Source organism: Eublepharis macularius, chromosome 14 (assembly GCF_028583425.1).
Source record: "Eublepharis macularius isolate TG4126 chromosome 14, MPM_Emac_v1.0, whole genome shotgun sequence".
Lineage (NCBI taxonomy): Eukaryota > Metazoa > Chordata > Lepidosauria > Squamata > Eublepharidae > Eublepharis > Eublepharis macularius.
In genome coordinates this window covers 9,213,572-9,232,530 of record NC_072803.1, presented here as the reverse complement: position 1 = coordinate 9,232,530, position 18,959 = coordinate 9,213,572, and the positions used below count along the sequence as shown (strand labels likewise).

The 18,959-nt window shown below is 44.4% G+C and overlaps 1 protein-coding gene across 1 annotated transcript in view; it reads right to left on the bottom strand.

Annotated features, from left to right (window-relative positions):
* JHY (junctional cadherin complex regulator) overlaps positions 1–16,714 on the bottom strand; it is a 35,316-nt gene extending 18,602 nt beyond the window's left edge. The window contains exons 1-2 of the mRNA XM_054998290.1: positions 16,215–16,714; positions 9,641–10,130 (exon numbers count right to left, since the gene is read on the bottom strand). Coding sequence (XP_054854265.1) covers positions 9,641–10,130; positions 16,215–16,714 — 990 coding nt within the window. The remainder of the gene's footprint in view (positions 1–9,640; positions 10,131–16,214) is intronic.
* Positions 16,715–18,959: the final 2,245 nt, after the last annotated feature.

Genomic DNA, 18,959 nt, shown 5'->3' with positions numbered 1-18,959 from the left:
TAAGATGAACTGAGTGGCGTTGTGGGGGAGGAAAAATAACAAAAAACAATTTTCAGGATGAAAACGGAACGTTCCGGCTCACTCTGTCTCCTAAGGAGGGTTTAGCAGCTAGATGCAGAGGAGTTAGCTAGAGACACAGAATGGTCTCCTCGAGAGACTCCGACGTAATAGCAAGTATAACATCCTGCTCAAAAAGATTTTAAAGAGAGTACGTAGTCCCCTTTCCCCATTCTCACAACAACCCTGTGAGGTGGGTTACAATGCAATCCTAAACACCCTTCTAAGCCCATTGACTCCAATAGACTTAGAAGGGTGTGTATCTGTTTAGGATCACACTGTTAGGCTGAGAAAGAAGGGCTGGCCCTAGGTCTCCCAGTACACTTTCTGGCATTGTGAGGGGATTTACACTTGGGTTTCCCCAGTTGCAGTACGATGCTAGGCTGACTACTCCAAGTTTAGAGACACAGCAGTAGTTATAGATCCAGACGAGTTAGCCACGTTAGTCTGTAGTTGCAATATTGTAAAGAGTCCAGTAGCACCTTTAAGACTAACCAACTTTATTGTAGTAGAAGCAGTAGTTAGAAGTAAAAGTGTGTTGTTGCAACAAGGTTAGTCAAGGAGTACCCTAGGGATGAAAGTGGTAGGAACACACCCACAGGCCTGGTCCATGCATACATGTTCACTGCTTGATCACCCTTGTGCTTAATGTGTGAATTGCCTCTACTGTGGCTTTGTGAACACGCAGGCTACATCTGTGCTGTTTACACCATTCACACATTTATTTACAAAATTTCTGCTCTGCGAGGGCCACCAAAAAAGCTAACAATTAAAACCAGTAACATATTATTTAGTATAAATTTAATAAAATAAATAAAATGTGTGTGTGTGTGTATATGTATGTATGTATGTATGGGGGGGAAGGAGGTAGGGAGAGTGCAGATCAGTTGTAATTCTAGGAGATCTCCAGGCGCCACTTGGAGATTGGCAACCCTATTCAGTGAACCAGATGGCTGACTGTGGGAGGTGGCCACCCAATTTGAAACCGAGTGAAACTCAAACCCTTAACCTTCAGGGCTCTATGGCTGATGTAATTAACGCTCCTGCGGAGTTACATTGATCCAAGTACTAATTAACGGCTGAGCCTATAAGCCCTCACAGTGAAAATATTACCCATTTACCCTCTGGGGTAAATGGAGATAGCCAGATTTTTCCAGCAGAAACATGTTTTTTGGTGGTGCCTACACGGTGCCAGTGCGCTGGGCAGACAGACCATCCTTCTGCATTATCTCTTTGAAAGAAGGACACAGGACATAACTTCGGCCTGCCTTTTTTTTTTTTTTGGCCGAACTGTTCTATTAATGCCAATCAAATTGAGAAAATGATCAAATGAAATTGCATTTTGAGCATCATAAGCTGTGTAATGTCTATTCTGTTAAATTGAGGCCCGTAATTGCTTCTCTGCTGAAAAGATACAACAAAGGCAGCAATCATGGCATGTCATTATCCCGGACTAGAAAACCGGCCTTTGCAGGGAAGACTTCAAAGGCTCGTGGTTCTCGAATTGCATTTGGCTGCTATTGTTGAAGCGCAGGCAATCTTGATTAGGTGTTTACACGGAGGTAAGGCACAGTGCACAGAGAGCCTGAGTGCCTTGGTCTAGAGCCATTAAAAAATTGTACATTATGTTCCTCGCTTTGAAGTAAGGGGTTTGTAGGGAGGAAAGCAACTCAGATTGAGTACAGCTGAGCTAGATAAGTCCAGCAACCTCCTCTCCCTCTCTTTCTCTCTCTCTCTTTTTTCCTCTGTCTCTCAAAGAAACTCATCAGGTTCTTAGAGAATCAGACAGCGCTGCAAAAGAAGTTGATGCTTTAGAAAATACTCTGAATTAGGGAAACATTCGCTTCAGTCCAGCTTTGTGCAGCCACTGGTGCAGGTGTGCACTCGTTTAATAACGACAACAATAATTAGCATTTATGAAGCTCCAAGAGTTTGAATACTTTCTTTCAGGGCACCTAAGCACACTACATTTTCTCTTTAAAGCTACAAAAAAGGGTCATCTGGTATCATAACATCTGACAGAGGCCGGGTTGAATCCCGTTTAAAATTTCTGTTCACGGTAGGGCTTTGGTGCACAGAATCGTGACCTCCCCCTTTCCCCAAATACCCCATGAAATGCTGAGAGCTGGGGGATGCCGAACCCCCCTCCCTCAGGAGTGCCACGAGGGGGAAGCAGACAGCTGCCACAAGAGAGGGGAATTGGTGAAAAATGCGCCTCCTTGCATGCACGGATCTTTGCGCGCATTGCGGCATCAGCTTTCATGGACTAGTGCCACCACAGCTTAAAAATGGGCTAGCCTTCAAGTTTTTTTATTTTCAATGACAAATACCCAGCCATCTTTCTTTTTTCGTACGTTTTGCTTCAAAACAAACAAACAAGCACAGCCATAAGAACCAACGCAGGCAACAGAAGGTTGGACTGTGAAAGGCTACTAGTTTTAACTCGCTGAGCTGCCAAACGCTATCTAGTTGGTGACAACATTGCCGGCGGTTACTGTTGTCTTGTCAGCCATTTCATTTGCCATTTTACCTGCTGCTCAGGTCGCTGCGAATGCTGCATTAATCACCACTTAAGAGTGCTGCTTGCATTATCCAGCTGCTCGCTAATCTTAATTGTTCTTAATTTATTGTACCTCTCTCATAGAATTGTGTTCATTTTTTAATTGTAGTTGTTTAATCTTCACATCTTATCATGACATCAATCCTGTTAACTACTTTGGATGGTTCATTTGTGGTCAGGAAGCTAGACGGAAATGTCCTAAATAGACTAAACAAGTTGGGAACCCAGGAGGGCTAAGAGGGTGAAGCAGGGATGCTGAGAGAGAGAGTCGTTCTGTCTGGGCGTCACCTGGATCCAATGAAATCCCAAGAAGGTAAATCACATGACTTGGAAAGCTCCATGGGCCGCCAGGTTAACCTCAACCCGCAGCCCTTGGGGAGGGAACAATTTGGAAATCTCTTCCCCCCCCCCACAACTTCCCTTGAAAGATTCCATCTCAAACCCTTGAGCTGGATGGTTCCAGCTCAAGGGTTCGAGATGGAATCACACCCTTTTTCTTTAACCAACTCTCAGCCATCTTTATCTTTTGGTGCTTCTTGGACAAAGTTGCCAACATCCAGGTGGGGGCTGGAGATCTCCTGAAATTACAATTGAATTATAGAGATCAGTTCCTCTGGAGAAAATGACAGCTTTGGAGGGCATTAGACCTCACAGAGGTCACTCCCCTTCCCAAACTCAGTCGCTCCCAGGCTATACCCCTGTATCCCTAGGAATTTCCCAATCCAGAGTTGGCAACCCTACTCCAGAGCTTATTCTGCTCTCTTCATGTTGAGTTTTTTTGTTCCCCTCCCCTAGTTTTACTTTTTTATTCGGTTAATTTACAATGCCACAATATCCTGCATACCTAGGGAGTTCCCCTAAACCTGTACTAGGGTTACCAACTTCTAGGTGGGACCTGGAGTTCTGGAATTACAACTAGTCTTCAGACTACAGACATCAGTTCCCCTGGAGGAAATGGCAGCTTCAGAGGGTGGACTCTATGGTATACCCTGGAGGCTATGAGAAATGGAAGTCCTAGAGTGGCACCATTTCCAAATCTCCAGGAATATCTTAAGCCAGAAATGGCAACCGTCATCCATACAACCCCTGACCATGGGTGGCCCGTTTTTGCTGCTTTCCATGATCGGCCAACTTTAACATTAAAAATAGAAATAAAACAAATGGCTGTCAAAGTAAATATGTCTTTTCACATTTAGAATCATTCCACAAAGTTAGTAAAGCTCAACTTCAGCTCGCAACAGGTATTGAACAGTGGCTGTTTTGGGAAGCCCCGCCTCAACACAGAGTTCTCAAGATCTCTGCCACCCTTATCATACTGAAGCAGTCCTGAAAAAAAGCCCCCTTAGCTACCCCAATGAAGAATATGTTGGCTATTTAAAAGCAGCAACAAAGAAAGGCATTCATTACAAGCGGGCAAAATCATTGTTCTTCTTCGATTAACACATTGCAAATGTTAGTTACTCCTATTTGAGAGTTTAATACTGGATTCTTTTTTGTTTTAACAGTTCATAGACAATGTGCGCCTAACTACACCATGTGCTTCTCCTGGGTAGGTCCTAGGATTGGACTGACAAACGTGGTTTGGGAATCCCATTCTTCCCAACTGTTTTGAGGCCCAATTCTGTTCAAGAACAAGGTGCACAGGAAGAAGGAACTTAAGCCTTCTTAAGCCACCCCCCCCATGCCATCATACATTCTTACAAGTACACTATACCAGTTGCAGCTCAGAGTGTTGTTTAAACAATTTAATTAATTAAACCATTTAAACTTCTGTATTCTAAAAAAACTAGAATAGGAAACAAACAAACTCTCTCTCTAGAAATCACCTAATTTTTAAATGGAAACTATTAAAAGGTAAAGGTGCAAGCACCGAGTCATTACTGACCGATAGGGGGACGACACATCACGATGTTTTCTTGGCAGACTTTTTACAGGGTGGTTTACCATTGTCTTCCCCAGTCATCTACACTTTACACCTAGGAAACTGGGTACTCATTTTACCGATCTCAGAAGGATGGAAGGCTGAGTCAACCTTGAGCTGGCTACCTGAACCCAGCTTCCGCTGGGATCGAACTCAGGTTGTGAGCAGAGCTTGGACTGCAGTTTACCACTCTGTGCCACAGGGCTCCTGAAACTATTATGTGACCAGGGCTCATTTTGAGGGGGAACGCGCAGGAACGCAGTTCCAGCAGTTCCCCAAAGAGGTCACATGTCAGGTGGCCCCGTCCACCTGACTCTCAGCCATTTTGGGCCTGTTTCGTCCTGGATTGGGGCCGAAATGGCCTGGGTCGGGCCTCTGATGAGTGGTGGATCACTCTCCTGTTCAGCAGCAGCACAATCCTGACCATTTTGGGCCCCTTTTTGCCATTTTGGGCCCAATTTCAGCCCTGAATGGCCAGGATTGGGTCCAAAGCAGCCAGGATAGGTGATGTCAGGGGGTGTGGCATATGCAAATCAGTTATGCTAATGACACAATTCCGGTGATGTCAAGGGGCGTGGCATATGCTAATGAGTTATGCTAATGAGTTCAGATCTTTTTCTACAAAATGACCCCTGTATGTGACCTATTAAAAGTAGGGGCAGGGGAGAAGACGGGGACTAACATTTTGCTAAGCCTTTGCTTTTGTCTTCCTGTTGCAGGTATAACCTCTGACGTGGTCAGAGGTTTATGGCCTGTGGCTCACAGTTTGTGTCTTCGGATGAGCCATTCACTGAATCATGGACTGGGCCAAGACCTAGTTCGTTGTGTTATTTGATTGCTTATATTGCATTGTGAATTGTTGGAAGCTGCTTTGGATCCCTTTCAGGGAGAAAAATAGGGTACAATTGTTTTAATAAATAACAATGAGAAAGACTGCTTTTCAAAAAGTTCTTAAGTGGGACAAATCAGTACTCTAGGATTAGTCCTGGCCATAGCTCTAGGAGGACAGTTTCCAAATTGTAGACAGCCAGTTATGTCTAGTGTCGGGAGTGTCAAACTAGGATCTGGGAGAAATAGGTTCAAATCCCAGCTCTGCCGTGCTTGGTGACGTTGGGCCACTCACTCTTCTAACCTACCTCACAGGGTTATAACAAGGACAAAATGAGGGAGAAAAAAGATCAATGAAACTGCTCCAAGCTACTTGGAAAAACAACAACAACAACAACAACAACATTTGATTTATATACTGCCCTTCAGGACAACTTAACACCCACTCAGAGTGGTTTACAAAGTGTGTTGTTGTTATCCTCATGACAATCACCCTGTGAGGTGGGTGGGGCTGAGAGAGCCCTGAGAGAGCTGTGACTGACCCAAGGTCACCTAGTTTGCTTCAAGCAGAGGAGTGGGGGGGAATCAAACCCGGTTCTCCAGATTAGAGTCCTGCCGCTCTTAACTACTACACTGAACTGAACTGGAAGAAGGGTAAGATAAAAATGTATTAGACAGATGCTGGTCTTGTGTTAGAGGAGGTTATTGAGAAATGTATATGCATTGAATACACAAAATGTGATACAGAAATGTTATTGATTTAGTTGCATTTGCTTCTATGCTCTTAAACAGTAGCAGTAGGAAGTAATTTGAGTCAATCAATTATTCAGGGTTTATCAGCTATGATGATTATTAAATTGTACTATAAATCATGACCGTTAAATCGAACCTCCATCTTCAGATGTAGCATCTCTTGGCAGGTTCTATAGTGGGGACAGACTGTCACCTTCATGTCTTGCTTATGGACTTCCCAGACTGCTTGGACTGCTTGGAAAAAGGAGGTTGGACAGCACAGACCTTGGGTCAGAACCAGCCACGCGGTTCTCACAACTGACAGCAGGGAAACGCTCCATTGCCGTCTGTGAAGGCAGACGCGAATGCACCCCTCCTCATTCGCTTCGTAAACCTCAAAACCAAAGAATTCTGATGTGCTGGAATAAAATCCTAAAACCCAACAGTTTACAATGGTAGCTGTTTCCAATGGTAAAAGAGGAGGCGTGGTGCAACTCTACCGTAACTGCTCTGCAATAAGACAACACATATAATTCTTCAGTGGTAATGCACAAGCAAAAAAAAAAATCACCTGAATGTATACTTTGCTTAGCTTCAGTCCTGTTGAGAGATATTTATAGTTGGATTAATTCTAGGTGCAAATGCATGCACTTTTCTAATCTCCCTGCTTGCGGAAGAAATTGTTCCCCCCCCACAAAGTTACTGGTAAGACATTCATCCAGTGCCCCCTAGTGTGAACAGGGGCTTATACCAGCTCTGGATTATGACTGGAGGAACTACATCACTTAGGATAAATGATTTCTTCACATTAGAGATGATCAAATTAACTTCAATATACAGGAAATTAAATCCTTTCTACCTTCCAGTGAGGAAGTTAATACATGCTTACCTAGGCATGTGGTCTCTCTCCCACATAATTAACATTGTGCAAGCTTGCAACTCCTCCCCCTTTTTCCTTTTCTTCCTAGAGTCATGAGAGACCTCCAGTGAAGAGCAGGGCTGCAGAGGCAGGCAATGGCAAACCAGCCCTGTTAGTCTCTTGCAGGGCTTTTTTTTCCGGGAAAAGAGGTAGTGGAACTCAAGACCGTACAATGACATCACTTCGGGTCAGCTGGAACAAGCTATCCCTCTGGAACTTTGGTCCAGTGATGTAAGCGTTGTCATTTTAAAGTTTAAATCGCCCTTGGTGGAAATGGTCACATGGCTGGTGGCCCCGCCCCCTGATCTCCAGACAGAGGGGAGTTTAGATTGCCCTCCGTGCCAGTGGCGCAGAGGGCAATCTAAACTCCCCTCTGTCTGGAGATCAGGGGGCGGGGCCACCAGCCATGTGACCATTTTCAAGAGGTGCCGGAACTCTGTTCCACTGCGTTCCCGCTGAAAAGAAGCCCTGGTCTCTTGCCATGGAAACCCCACCACGGGTCGCCATAAGTCAGCTATGACTTGAGGACACTCTCCACCCCCCCACCCCCCGATTTAGGACAGAAAAAGAAAGAACAGAAATGCGTAATTAACTTGAGGAACTGCTACAGAACACAGTGAAGGCCAAGCTGAGATATTTATTTATTTAAAATAGTCACAATCCCAACCTTTTTTTTGAGCATTTCAGGACCCAAAGTGGGATGGGCTTCACAGAGAAAAGGGCATCACTGCTGTTACACATCGTGACAGAATAGGACCTCCAAGTTTGGATGCGGTATAACTCGGAAGGCCAGTGGTTGTGGGACAGCAGCAGGTTGCGGGACATCCAACTGACTGCTGGGGGAAATAGGAAGATGAAACAGGTGGACCGCTGGTAAATTCTTATGTATTGTTAGAGGCCTGGTGATCATAAACTTAGCTGAAACTAAATAGGTCTGGGTCTGTCCAGGGACTGGATGGGAGACCTGCTGGGAACTTCATGTACAGTGCCTTGAATTCCACGATGGAAAAAAGGCAGGCTATAAATGCAACAGATCAATAACACCCCAATGCTCATCACAACAATCTTGGCCTGAGCCCTTCCTCGGCCTGTTACGACACGTCGTTTGTTGGTGCTCTGCACTCTGTTGTCTTTTACTCTGCAGTAGATTGTCCTGGACTGATTGAAAGACCAGGAGGGTGTTGGTGCTTTTGGTTAATATGCTAGAAAAATACAATACGTTATCAACAGTTCATGCTAGATCTCAACAACTGCAGGGTATGGAGCAATAGGCTGGAGATTTTGTTAAAAATAAATAAATACAGTGCTTGTGGATTTGCTCCTGAAACTCCCAGCATTCTTAGCCCAGCTCTCAGTGATTTCTGGCAATCAAACCCCTACCCTCATGCTAACAGGGAAGCTTATGAACATGGCAACATCCTAAACCCCTTCTCCTCGTGTGCCCCAAGCACGAGGCACACTGCCTGGCTAGGCCGAATGGTTTCCAACCCAGCTGGAGTTGGAAAATTACTGGAATGTGAGTCATAAATGTCTGTATAAATTCTTAGCCCTCCCTGTGAAGGCTGTCCACCATCCTGTTTTAAATGTGTATGATTTGTATTGTATTTTAATACGTTGTTTTTATTGTATTTTGTATTTTAATATGTTGTTATCCACCCCGAGCCCACTCATGGGGAGGGCGGCGTAGAAATTTGAAATAAATAAATAAAATAAACAAATAAACAGGGAAGACTGACTAGCTGCCGCACACCCCAGAGACGTGCAAAGATTGAAGACAAAAGAGGTCTTCTAGGAGTCCCTGAACTAATCTCGTCCACACCCTTCCGATCTTTCCTCTTCCACCTTCCTATTCCAAGCTATTCAGGGATCTGATAACTCTTCCCTTCTGCTAATCGCAGGCCATCAGTCATCTTTTTTTACCTTCAGTTCCGCCCAGACATGCTCCATCAAACCTTTCCCAAGTTATTGTAGCCATTAAGTTATTGTTTGGGGGGCAGAAAACGCGATCCTGCCCCAGGACACGTTTCACAGTATAATTGGGCTGCCCTCATCCACAGCCATGTGTGTGTCCTGGGATTTTATGCACACCCTCAGATGCCCTCTGTGCCCTCTTCTTCTTGCCCCGAAGCGCTAGTCGCTCAATCTGCTACTCTACAGACATCCTCTATCCCCTAGACTGGTAAATATCACCTGACCCTGTACTCCTCTCTGTGTTCCCCACTGTTTTCTAGTTAGCTCTGAGCATCTGTTGCGTGTGATTTCCTGTGTGGTTGCTTTTATTGCCCCTTTAATAAAACTATTCCTGTTGAACACCCGCCTGGTTCTTTCAGTGAGTTTTTTAAGGGAACGATCCTGGTCACTGGAGAGATACCTAGTTACCCCCTCTTGCTGCGTCTCCTTGAATGCTAATTCCCCCAACTTTCAAGGCGACCCCCATTTAGGGTAACAACGATGTTTATTACTGCTTTTACGGTTACATATTGTTGCTCTGATTTGGTTGCTAAGCGCTATTGCAAAAAGTGATCTATGAATATATTAAACAAACAAAGAAAGCATTTTGTGCAGTTGCTAGGCGCTATAAAATGCTGTTATTAGATATTCTGTTTCAAGGCCGTTCACTTACCTGTCCCGGACAGCCTTCCCTTTGCTTTTTGCTATAGTGCTGAAGATAGGAATCATTCTGTTGGGTTGTTAATCCCAGAGTGTTTTTGTTCCTTCTTACAAAGTCTTTTTTGGATCTCTTTTGGTTAAAGCCTTTTGTTTGGGCAGAAGAGCCATCGCTGCATATACTGGAGCTGCTGCTATACCGGCTCCCTTCCGGCTCCCTGTTTTTAGGTGACTGATAAGATCCATCGCTAACACTTGCAGGTTGTGCGCAAGAGTTCAGACTCACAGACAGGGATGGGACTTCTTGCTGTCCTTCTCTGTGGTTATGATCCGTATCCATGAGCCTCTCTTGGGGAGGATTGCAGGTCAGAGTGAGAGAGGGGAACGGTGCACCTTGGGCATCCTCCGTGGGTGATTTCTTTAACTCCGCAATGCCTTCTCCCTCGTTCTTCCAGTTGGGATTGTATCGCAGTACAGAGTATCTGTCTGTGATTTCCATTTTGGTACTAAAAAAGGACAAAAAAAGGGGAATTGTTTGGCCAAGAGAAAGATCACTGAACATTATAAAAGGCACCCGTTTTAAAATTCCAGGCACAGGTCTACTCAGAGCTGGCTCTGGATTTTAAGGACCGCTGGGCAAGATGTTCCCTAGGGCAGCGGTTCTCATCCTTTCATATTTTACAACCCACCAATTGCTCTGCCCAAGAATCTGGGTGCTACCATGAGTAAAACCAAAAGTCCACATTTTCCAAGAAGGGAAAAAAGTGTTTACAGGCATTCTGTTATTTATATCATTCAGAGGACATAAATATTACAGTAGTGTTGTTGGGAGTAAATTTTATTGCTACGGCTTTATTGGTTAATCCATGGCAGGAAGCAGCACATCAAAGATACTTGCTTATGGGCAGGGGGAATGTGGGGGGGAGGATAGGAGAAATACTGTGTTCAGGGTTACTGTTAGCATGACATCACAGTTGAATAACCTGTGGCAGGTAGGGTCAGCAGAAGGCAGCCCTGTCGCATTTGTACGTGGACATGGGGATCGAAGGAGAGTGAATTCTTCAGTGGTCCTTCCGCTAAATGCACAGCCCACTCCTGCAGGCACACATCCAAACTCCTGGAGGAAGGATTGGCATATGACTTTTGGGGAGCTCCTTTAAGCTCCACCAATGTTAGTAGGACTCAAAAGGAGTGACTGCAGTGCTCCTTCACTTCTAGCAGCAAATGGAAGATCACACAAAAGGATTCCATGAACCTAGGCAGATGATGAGAGGGAGGGCAGGAAGGGTTACATCACCGCTTAGTTCTCATGCCCCCTTCTTACATGCCCAGGGTAATGCCTATTGCAACTTTGGGGTCAGGAAGCAATTTTCCCCAGGCCAGTTTGGCTAGGGATCCTGACAGTGTTTTGCCATCTTCTGGGCATGGAGCAGGGGTGTGGGGGAGGAGGTAGTTGTGAGTTTCCTGTGTTGTGCAGGGGGCTGGACTAGATGACCCTGGAGATTGCTTCCAATTCTATGATTTTATGATTTCTATGACCATATATTCCGCCATGCCTGGTGGGAGCAGATGGGCCACACCTCTGGTCAGCAGTGGGTTACGGGTGCCAGAGGATTGAGATTAAACACAGCCCAAACTGGCATATTATTTCTGTACAGCAGATAGGGAAGGCAAGCTGAGTGGCCATGGAGTGAGTTCATACCAGGCCTGAGATCGGAACCATGGATTACAGCTTTACGACGAAAGCCTTCTGGTCAGGTGTAGCAGCAAAATATACCCTTGGTGGATTTTGCTCAGCTCTACTGAGCATGCTCACTTTCTATGGAATGCATTTAGTAGCAGCAACTGAAACCATTTAGCAAGATGGCGCCCACAACTGGACTATAGGAAATGCGGTCAAAATAAGTTAGGGAATGAGGCTGACAGGCAGGGCTTTTTTTCAGGGGGAACGCGGGGGAACGGAGTTCCGGAACCTCTTGAAAATGGTCACATGGCTGGTGGCCCCGCCCCCTGATCTCCAGACAAAGGGAAGTTTATATTGCTCTCCGTGCCACTGGCAGAACGGCATGGAGGGCAATCTAAACTTCCCTCTGTCTGGAGATCAGGGGGCGGAGCCACCAGCCATGTGACCATTTTCTCCAAGGGCAACCCACTGAGTTCCACCACTTTTCCCAGAAAAAAAGCCCAGCTGACAGGTATATGTATGTCACCTCTGCAGAACCTTTTATTTAAAGAAATGCGGCAAACCACCTTTGATTTTCCAAACACGGAAGGATGCGATTAGGTAGGACTTTCAACACCACCCCCCTTCAATAAACCTTGAAATGACAGACATGCGTCCTTCAGACCCGACAACAACTGGAATTAGGTTGGCTATTGTCCTACACCAGCCACCATCCGATCCTGAGGATAGCAGCTTGTTTACGCTTAATATAAAGAATGACTCACTGATGATAATAATCCATTAAACTTCCGTTAAGACCCGTAACTACCTACGCCAGAGACCTGAAACGACAACGAACATTTCCCCGACAGGTTTCGACGAAGGATGTCACCGCCACAGCGGTCCTAGACCTAGCGCTGATTATTCATGAATGTAAATCGTATGCGTGCATAAATGAGGCGTCTTTTGAAGTGGCTCAAGCCCAGAAATGTGCAATAGTTGGCTAAAAACAATAGCCATGCTCCAAAGGACAGCACGTGATCCTGAAGAGGCTCATTGTACTGCTATCCCAGAGCAGAGCCTCAACTAGCTTGCGTTGTCCAGGGTCACTAAACAAGGGTGAAGCGCTCCATCTCTGAAGCGCTGGCAGCAGGCAAACACAGAAAGCCACTTCAGAGTTCTCTCTGCCCCCTTCCTCTGTTGAATAAGGGTTTCATGGACTGTCTGTATGCAACATGCCCTGATCGGGAGGGGCGCAGCAGACGCAGGGCTCCTCTTCAAATTCCTAGTTTCATAATGGATACAGGCAGAGAGCATCATAGGTATACAGCATGATATTCGTGGCAGCTAATGGACTCCATCTGAGCACATACTGTGATAATTTGAAAGAACATAACATCAAATTTCCATTTAATTAAGAGCTCCATGCTCCATCAGGAAAAAAAGAAAGAAAGGCCCATCTAAGATTAGAGCATGTTTCCTGCACAATTAACATCTTTTTCCACTAGCGATAAAATGTTCAATAACTAGCCACTTTGCCCGTTCAGGAGGCCCATGAAAGCATGCTATTAATAAATTTAGCCTTCTTTTCTTTCACCACATTTGTTTCTAAATAGACAGTTAAATAGAATGTGTTTATCATTTCCCTATTTCAGGCTTAATTTAATCCTTTTAAACAACAATTATTTTGGATTTATGTGGCAGTCAGGCTTCTTTGCGCACGGCGAAGCCAATTTTCTGTTTGCCCAGAACGGAGAAGTTAATGCATGTCTAAAAGCAAGTAAGGGTGACAAAAAGCCACTCTAGAATTTTTTAATTTTGGCATTTAAGCAGTTATTGAATAAAAAAAGGAACTATTCCATGGGCGCGTCCTCAGGAACCGTAAGGCTTTTTAGCATAAGGGGATGGAAGACAAAAGCCGCTAGGCTGTTTTTCAGTGTTAGCCCTCTCTTCTCTAATAAGGAGAATCATAAAACCAGCAGGCCTTACAGGGTTGTTGTAGAGATTACTGAAAGTATTAAGGTTATATTGAGCACTTGGGCATCCTGCTATGTTTTCCAGCTAAACGTTATGAAGAGCTTCCTAACGGAGCGGTTCCTCAGTGAGACTTCCTCGGGAGGTGGTGGGCTCTCCTTCCTTGGAGGTATTTAAGAAGAGGCTAGATGGCCATCTGACAGCAATGCTGATTCTATGACTCAGTATGAATTTAGGCGGCTTTATTATGTTGCAACAGAATCTTTATGATGTTGCAGACAAACATTTGGAAGAACAATGTAGAGAGTTTTGCTCCTCCTTATACAAAGCAGAATGCAGCTGTCTGAGTTTTGACTTAAGACTGCAATTCTAAACATGCTTGCACTTGAAGCAGTGCGGTGTAGTGGTTACAATGGTAGGCTAGGATCTAGGAGACTCAGCTTGAATCTCCACTCTGCTACGGAAGCTTGCTGAGTGACCATGGGCCGTCACACGCTCTCAGACCAATCTACCTCACAGGGTTGTTGCTGTGAGGATAAAATGGAAGAGGGGAGAATGTTGTAAGCTGCTTTGGGTCCCCTTGGGGAGAAAGGAAGGGTATAAATGAAGTAAACAAATAAATAAATACATACTAACCATTAGCCCATGCAACTCAGAGTAGACTGACTGGCCCTCAGTTTTCCAGGATCTTCTAAAATCTAATTGAAAATGCCAAGAATTGAACCTGGGACCACTGGGACATACTGTTGCGCACAGTTCCTCACCAGCTATTTACTGGATTGATGGAAGTTAGGGTGAAAACAATAGGCTGTGTACCAAAGGGTAATTTACACTGATATTCATGTAACTGCTTGATAAAGTACTTGGCATTGTCTCGCCAAATACTTTATCAAGCGGGTTACTACATGAATATCGGTTGGCATTGCCAAGGAGCAAGGAGAAAATCACCTCCATTTTGCACCTGATGAGTTATCTAGAGTTTTGCTTTCTGTTCTCTTGCAACTTCATGTTGTATATTTATAAAAAACAAAGAAAAAGTTCAATAAAGATTAAAAATGGGGTGTGCGAGCAGGGGATAAATATGGAGAAGTTGTCAGTGCGTCTGTGAGGAAAGTTTCCTCTTTTTGATACTTCTCTGTATTTCTCCTCTTAGCCTGGTTTGGATTGCACTTTATCCAAAAACTGGGTGCGTGGAAACTACATAAGAGGCAACTTGGTGAATGGTATATTTTCAATGCACCTATTCTTCTTAGAAAACATTTTCAAAACCAGGCCATAAATTATACGCATGTAAAAGGATGAGATGAGTCATGGAAGATTTACAATGCCATCCTAAACAAAGTTAGAAACTCCTATGCCAATAGAAGTTAATGGGATCAGAAGGGTGCAACTTTGTTTAGGATAGCACTGCCACTCTATCAGTGGCAACAGAGTGAGCGTCCACGTTCAGAGGTATTCTCTCTCTGAATACCAGGTGCCGGGACAGACAACAAGAGAGAAGGCCTTCTCCCTCCAGTTCTTCTTGTATGCACTCATAAAGATCTGGCTGGCAACTGTTGGAACCTGGAGGCTGTGCTAAAATGGCTTTTAGTTCCAATCCAGCAGGGCTTAAATTCTTATATTTGGTTTCTGCCCTCCCAGCTTTTTAACCTAGTGTCAGGGGATTTTTTCTTAATATCTCCCACCTTTGCTATGCTCTGGATTAACTAAATGTCTCCGATTAACATACACTCACACATACTCTGTGTTTATCATTTCATTATACTCCGTTCTTTCTGTGCTTGGTCAGTATGCGCGGAAGGCCAAGTTTAATAAGGCAAGCATAAAAAGCCTTTCCTCCTTAAATAAAAATCCAGATGTTTTCTTTCCTGCCTCTCTCTCAGCCTCGGGTATATCCTTTCCCAGACATGCTGGAACCTTAATAGTTAGTTTATGGTATTTGACCTAAAGTAGATATGAACTTAACCTGTCAACCCATCATGTTTGAACATCATGTAACTTTCATTTGATTGTTTATGTATTCATGTAATAATTTCTTGTTCTGTAAACAAAATTGTTTACCTGGATCCCCTCCTTTTGAGATGTATACAAGTGGATGCTCAACCCAAAAGCAAAGAGGGAAACTTCCTAAGTAAGCATCAAACACAGAGAGCCCAAGCTCAAGGAAAACATATTCCATTCATACATTGAGAATGCCAAAAACCAGAGCCAATACATTCATAGCTCTCTATCAGTTCGTCAATATCAATGACAAATTTGTAGACGGAGGTTTGAATACGTTTGAATATGTGTGTATATTCTTGACTGCAGAAGACTAAATATTGGCCGGAAGAAGAACCTTCGAAACGAGCAGAATTATACGAGGCCGGCGGAGCTCGTTGCCAGCTGTTTGGAATTAACGCCAGAGTTCTCCCTCATACCTTGGGTGACTAACGGCATTTAGGAACTGATAGAGAGCTTTGAATGTATTGGCTCTGGTTTTTGGCATTCTCAATGTATGAATGGAATATGTTTTGTATATAAGTAGCTTCACATGTACTGTTTGTTGGGACTTATGTATATAAGTATTTGAGATATTGAATTACTCCTATTAAGGATTTGTATATAAAAGGGAAAAAAACATTGATTTTGATACAAACCTAAGGTGTGTATATTTTTACACCCTTGTTGTACTTCCTTGAGCTTGGGCTCTCTGTGTTTGACGCTTACAAGTGGATGCTACCAAACTGTGGTACGCACTTTGCTGTCTGCTTTGTGCATCAGGTTTACAGGAAACAAACTTGACTTCTGAGATAAACAATTCTGAAGTCTTGGTTAATTATTCAGACTAAGACAAGAGGGGATCCTCAAATTAGTATTCTGAGGAATTTAAGAATGTCCCCGACACCTAGCCTGACCACAAAAGAGACTGTGGGCGCCCACCGATCTGTATTTTAAAAAGGACCAGAGTTACCTTGAATTACTACTACCACAGTCCTCCTTTCCGCAGTTATTTCCAGTGGGAATTTGTGCTTCTTCCACATCTGATTCTTCTGGTTCACTTAAGGGTTCTTCCTCCAGGCTGTCTTCCTCTAAACTGTCTTCCTCCAGTTCACCGTAAGATTGGGTCATCAGCTCTTCACCGCTATGGATCCGCTGTTGAAGTTCAAACTGAATCTGCCTTTCTTGTTCATTCAAGGGTTTCTTTTCCAGGCTTTCTTCCTCTAAGCTGTCTTCTTCCAGTTCATAGTAAGACTGGTTCAGCAGCTCTTCACTGTTACGGATCCGCTGCTGGAGTTCCAGCTGATACTGCCTTTCCTGAGAGAGGCTTTCAAAATCGGACTCTGGAGAGTCCTGGACACTTGAACAGAATTCTTCATCACTCAGCAACAGGCCTTCAGCTGCTGTCTTCAAAAATGAGTAATGAACGTGGGGCTGGGTCAGTCCGTTTTGGGAAGGGTGCTTCTTGTCCATGCTGCGGGAATTTCAGGACGGGCAGTAAAATTCACTCCCCAAAGGAGTGAGAGAAGAGAGATGCACCACCCTTCTTCTGGAAAACAAGAGACAACATCCTTATCAAAACAGTTAATATGATGAGAGACTTTAATCAAAAAGTTGAGAAGCTAGCTAGAATCCTACAGCAAAAAGAGAGCTTTTGGTTTTAAAATTAAAAAGAGTCCAGTAGCACCTTTAAGACTAACCAATTTTATTTTAGCATAAGCTTTTGAGAATCAAGTTCTCTTCGTCAGATGCCTGATACAGAGACTGGACAAACACAGAAGAGCAAGAGAGGGAAGAGGCAATTAGGGGGAGGAAGGGGGAGGGAGCAATCAAAACATTCCTTTGCTAGTATATGTAAACATCTCCTTTTGGTGTGTGTATCAGTTGGCTTCAAAGGAGTTTGCCCTGTTAGTTTGTAGAAGCCAAACAGCTAGACCATCCAGTTCCAATGCAGTATGGGCCTTCGATAACCACAGCTCTCCCTGCCAGATGCATCTGACAAAGAGATCTGTGGTTCCCGAAAGCCCACGCCAGGTACCACTGAGCTCCCCCAGACCCCACCTCTGTAAAGGAAATCTGTTACCTGTGGTAATGTGATAACCATTCATAGTCCCTATTCAGTCCCAGCTTGACAGAGTCAAATTTGCATATGAATTCCAGTTCAGCAGCCTCCCGTTGGATTTTGTTTTTGAAAGGTTTCTGTTGAACTACAGTGACCTTTAAGTCTTTGATGGAATGTCCTGGTAGATCTGAAAACTTTGAATATGACTGGGGGGCAATGAAGCTGTCAAACGATGTTCTATGTATATGATTAAATAATTCAATCAATTCATGCCAGGGCACATAAAGGCATACAAGGCAGGAATCTTGTAAAAATTATACAGGTAAGAGTGCGATTGTTGGAAACCTGAAAACCCCATATATGTGGCCAAGTTTCATGAAGGAAAGTAAGCCAGGGTTAAAAAGTGGTCTACATCCTATCAGAAATGTCATTTAAGAAGTACTAACAGTATTGATTTTGTCTTATTCCTACTGGGCTCCTTAGCAATCCCTTGATCCAGAGCAAAAAAACAATGAACAACATTTCATTTCAATATATGAAAGAATGAACACGCCTTTTGTTTGCAGGAGAGGGGTGTCCAGGGCTTTTTTTCTGGGAAAAGTTGGTGGAACTCAGGAGTGGAACTCGGGGGACCGCACAATGATGTCACTTTGGGTCAGCTGGAACAAGGGGGGAGTTTTTTAAAGTTTAAATCACCCTCAGTGAAAACGGTCACATGGCCGGTGGCCCCGCCCCCTGATCTCCAGACAGAGGTGAGTTTAGATCACCCTCCACACCGCTGCGCGGAGGGCAATCTAAACTCCCCTCTGTCTGGAGATCAGGGGGCGGGGCCACCAGCCATGTGACCATTTTCAAGAGGTGCCGGAACTCCATTCCACCACGTTCCAGCTGAAAAATGCCCTGTGTGTGTGTATGGATCTGATACCTTCAGATCTGAAGCAATTTTAAAATAACTAGACTGTTACTGTAGCTGTTCTGAAATCTCCCTAGCAAAAAGGCAACAGCCCAGTGATCAGTTCCAGGGCACCACAAGCTGAAAATGTCGTAACAACAACAACAACATTCAATATACATACCGCCCTTCAGGACAACTTAACGCTCACTCAGAGCAGTCTACAAAGTATGCTATCATTATCCTCACGACAATCACCCTGTGAGGGCTGAGAGAACTCCGAGAGAGCTGTGACTGACCCAAGGTCACCCAGCTGGCTTCAAGTGGAGTGGGGACTCAAACTCGGTTCTCCAGATGAGTCCTGCACTCTTAACCACTACACCAAACTGGCTCTCAGAATGCTGCATGGGGTCAGAAGAATAAGGGATTGGGACTGTATTCATCCATTGGGCATGAAAGTTGCATGCAGGAGGACTCAGGTTGAGGAACTTGGCACCCTCACTTAAAAGGATCATTGGCAGGAGATGTCGGGCAAGGCTTTTCTCTGCTCAAGACCTTGGAGAGATGCAGCCAGTCAGAATACTTGAAACTAAGCAGCACTCGAAACTGAGCAGCAGTGACCAATAGGCTGACTTGGCTGAGGGCAGCCCCAGATGTTGGGGTGCTTTGCAGGCAGAAAGTTTAATCTGTGGCATTTCCAGGTAATGGGTGGTAGATGGAGAGAAAAGCCATTCATTCCCTTTAAAAAAAATCCACTCTTCCGG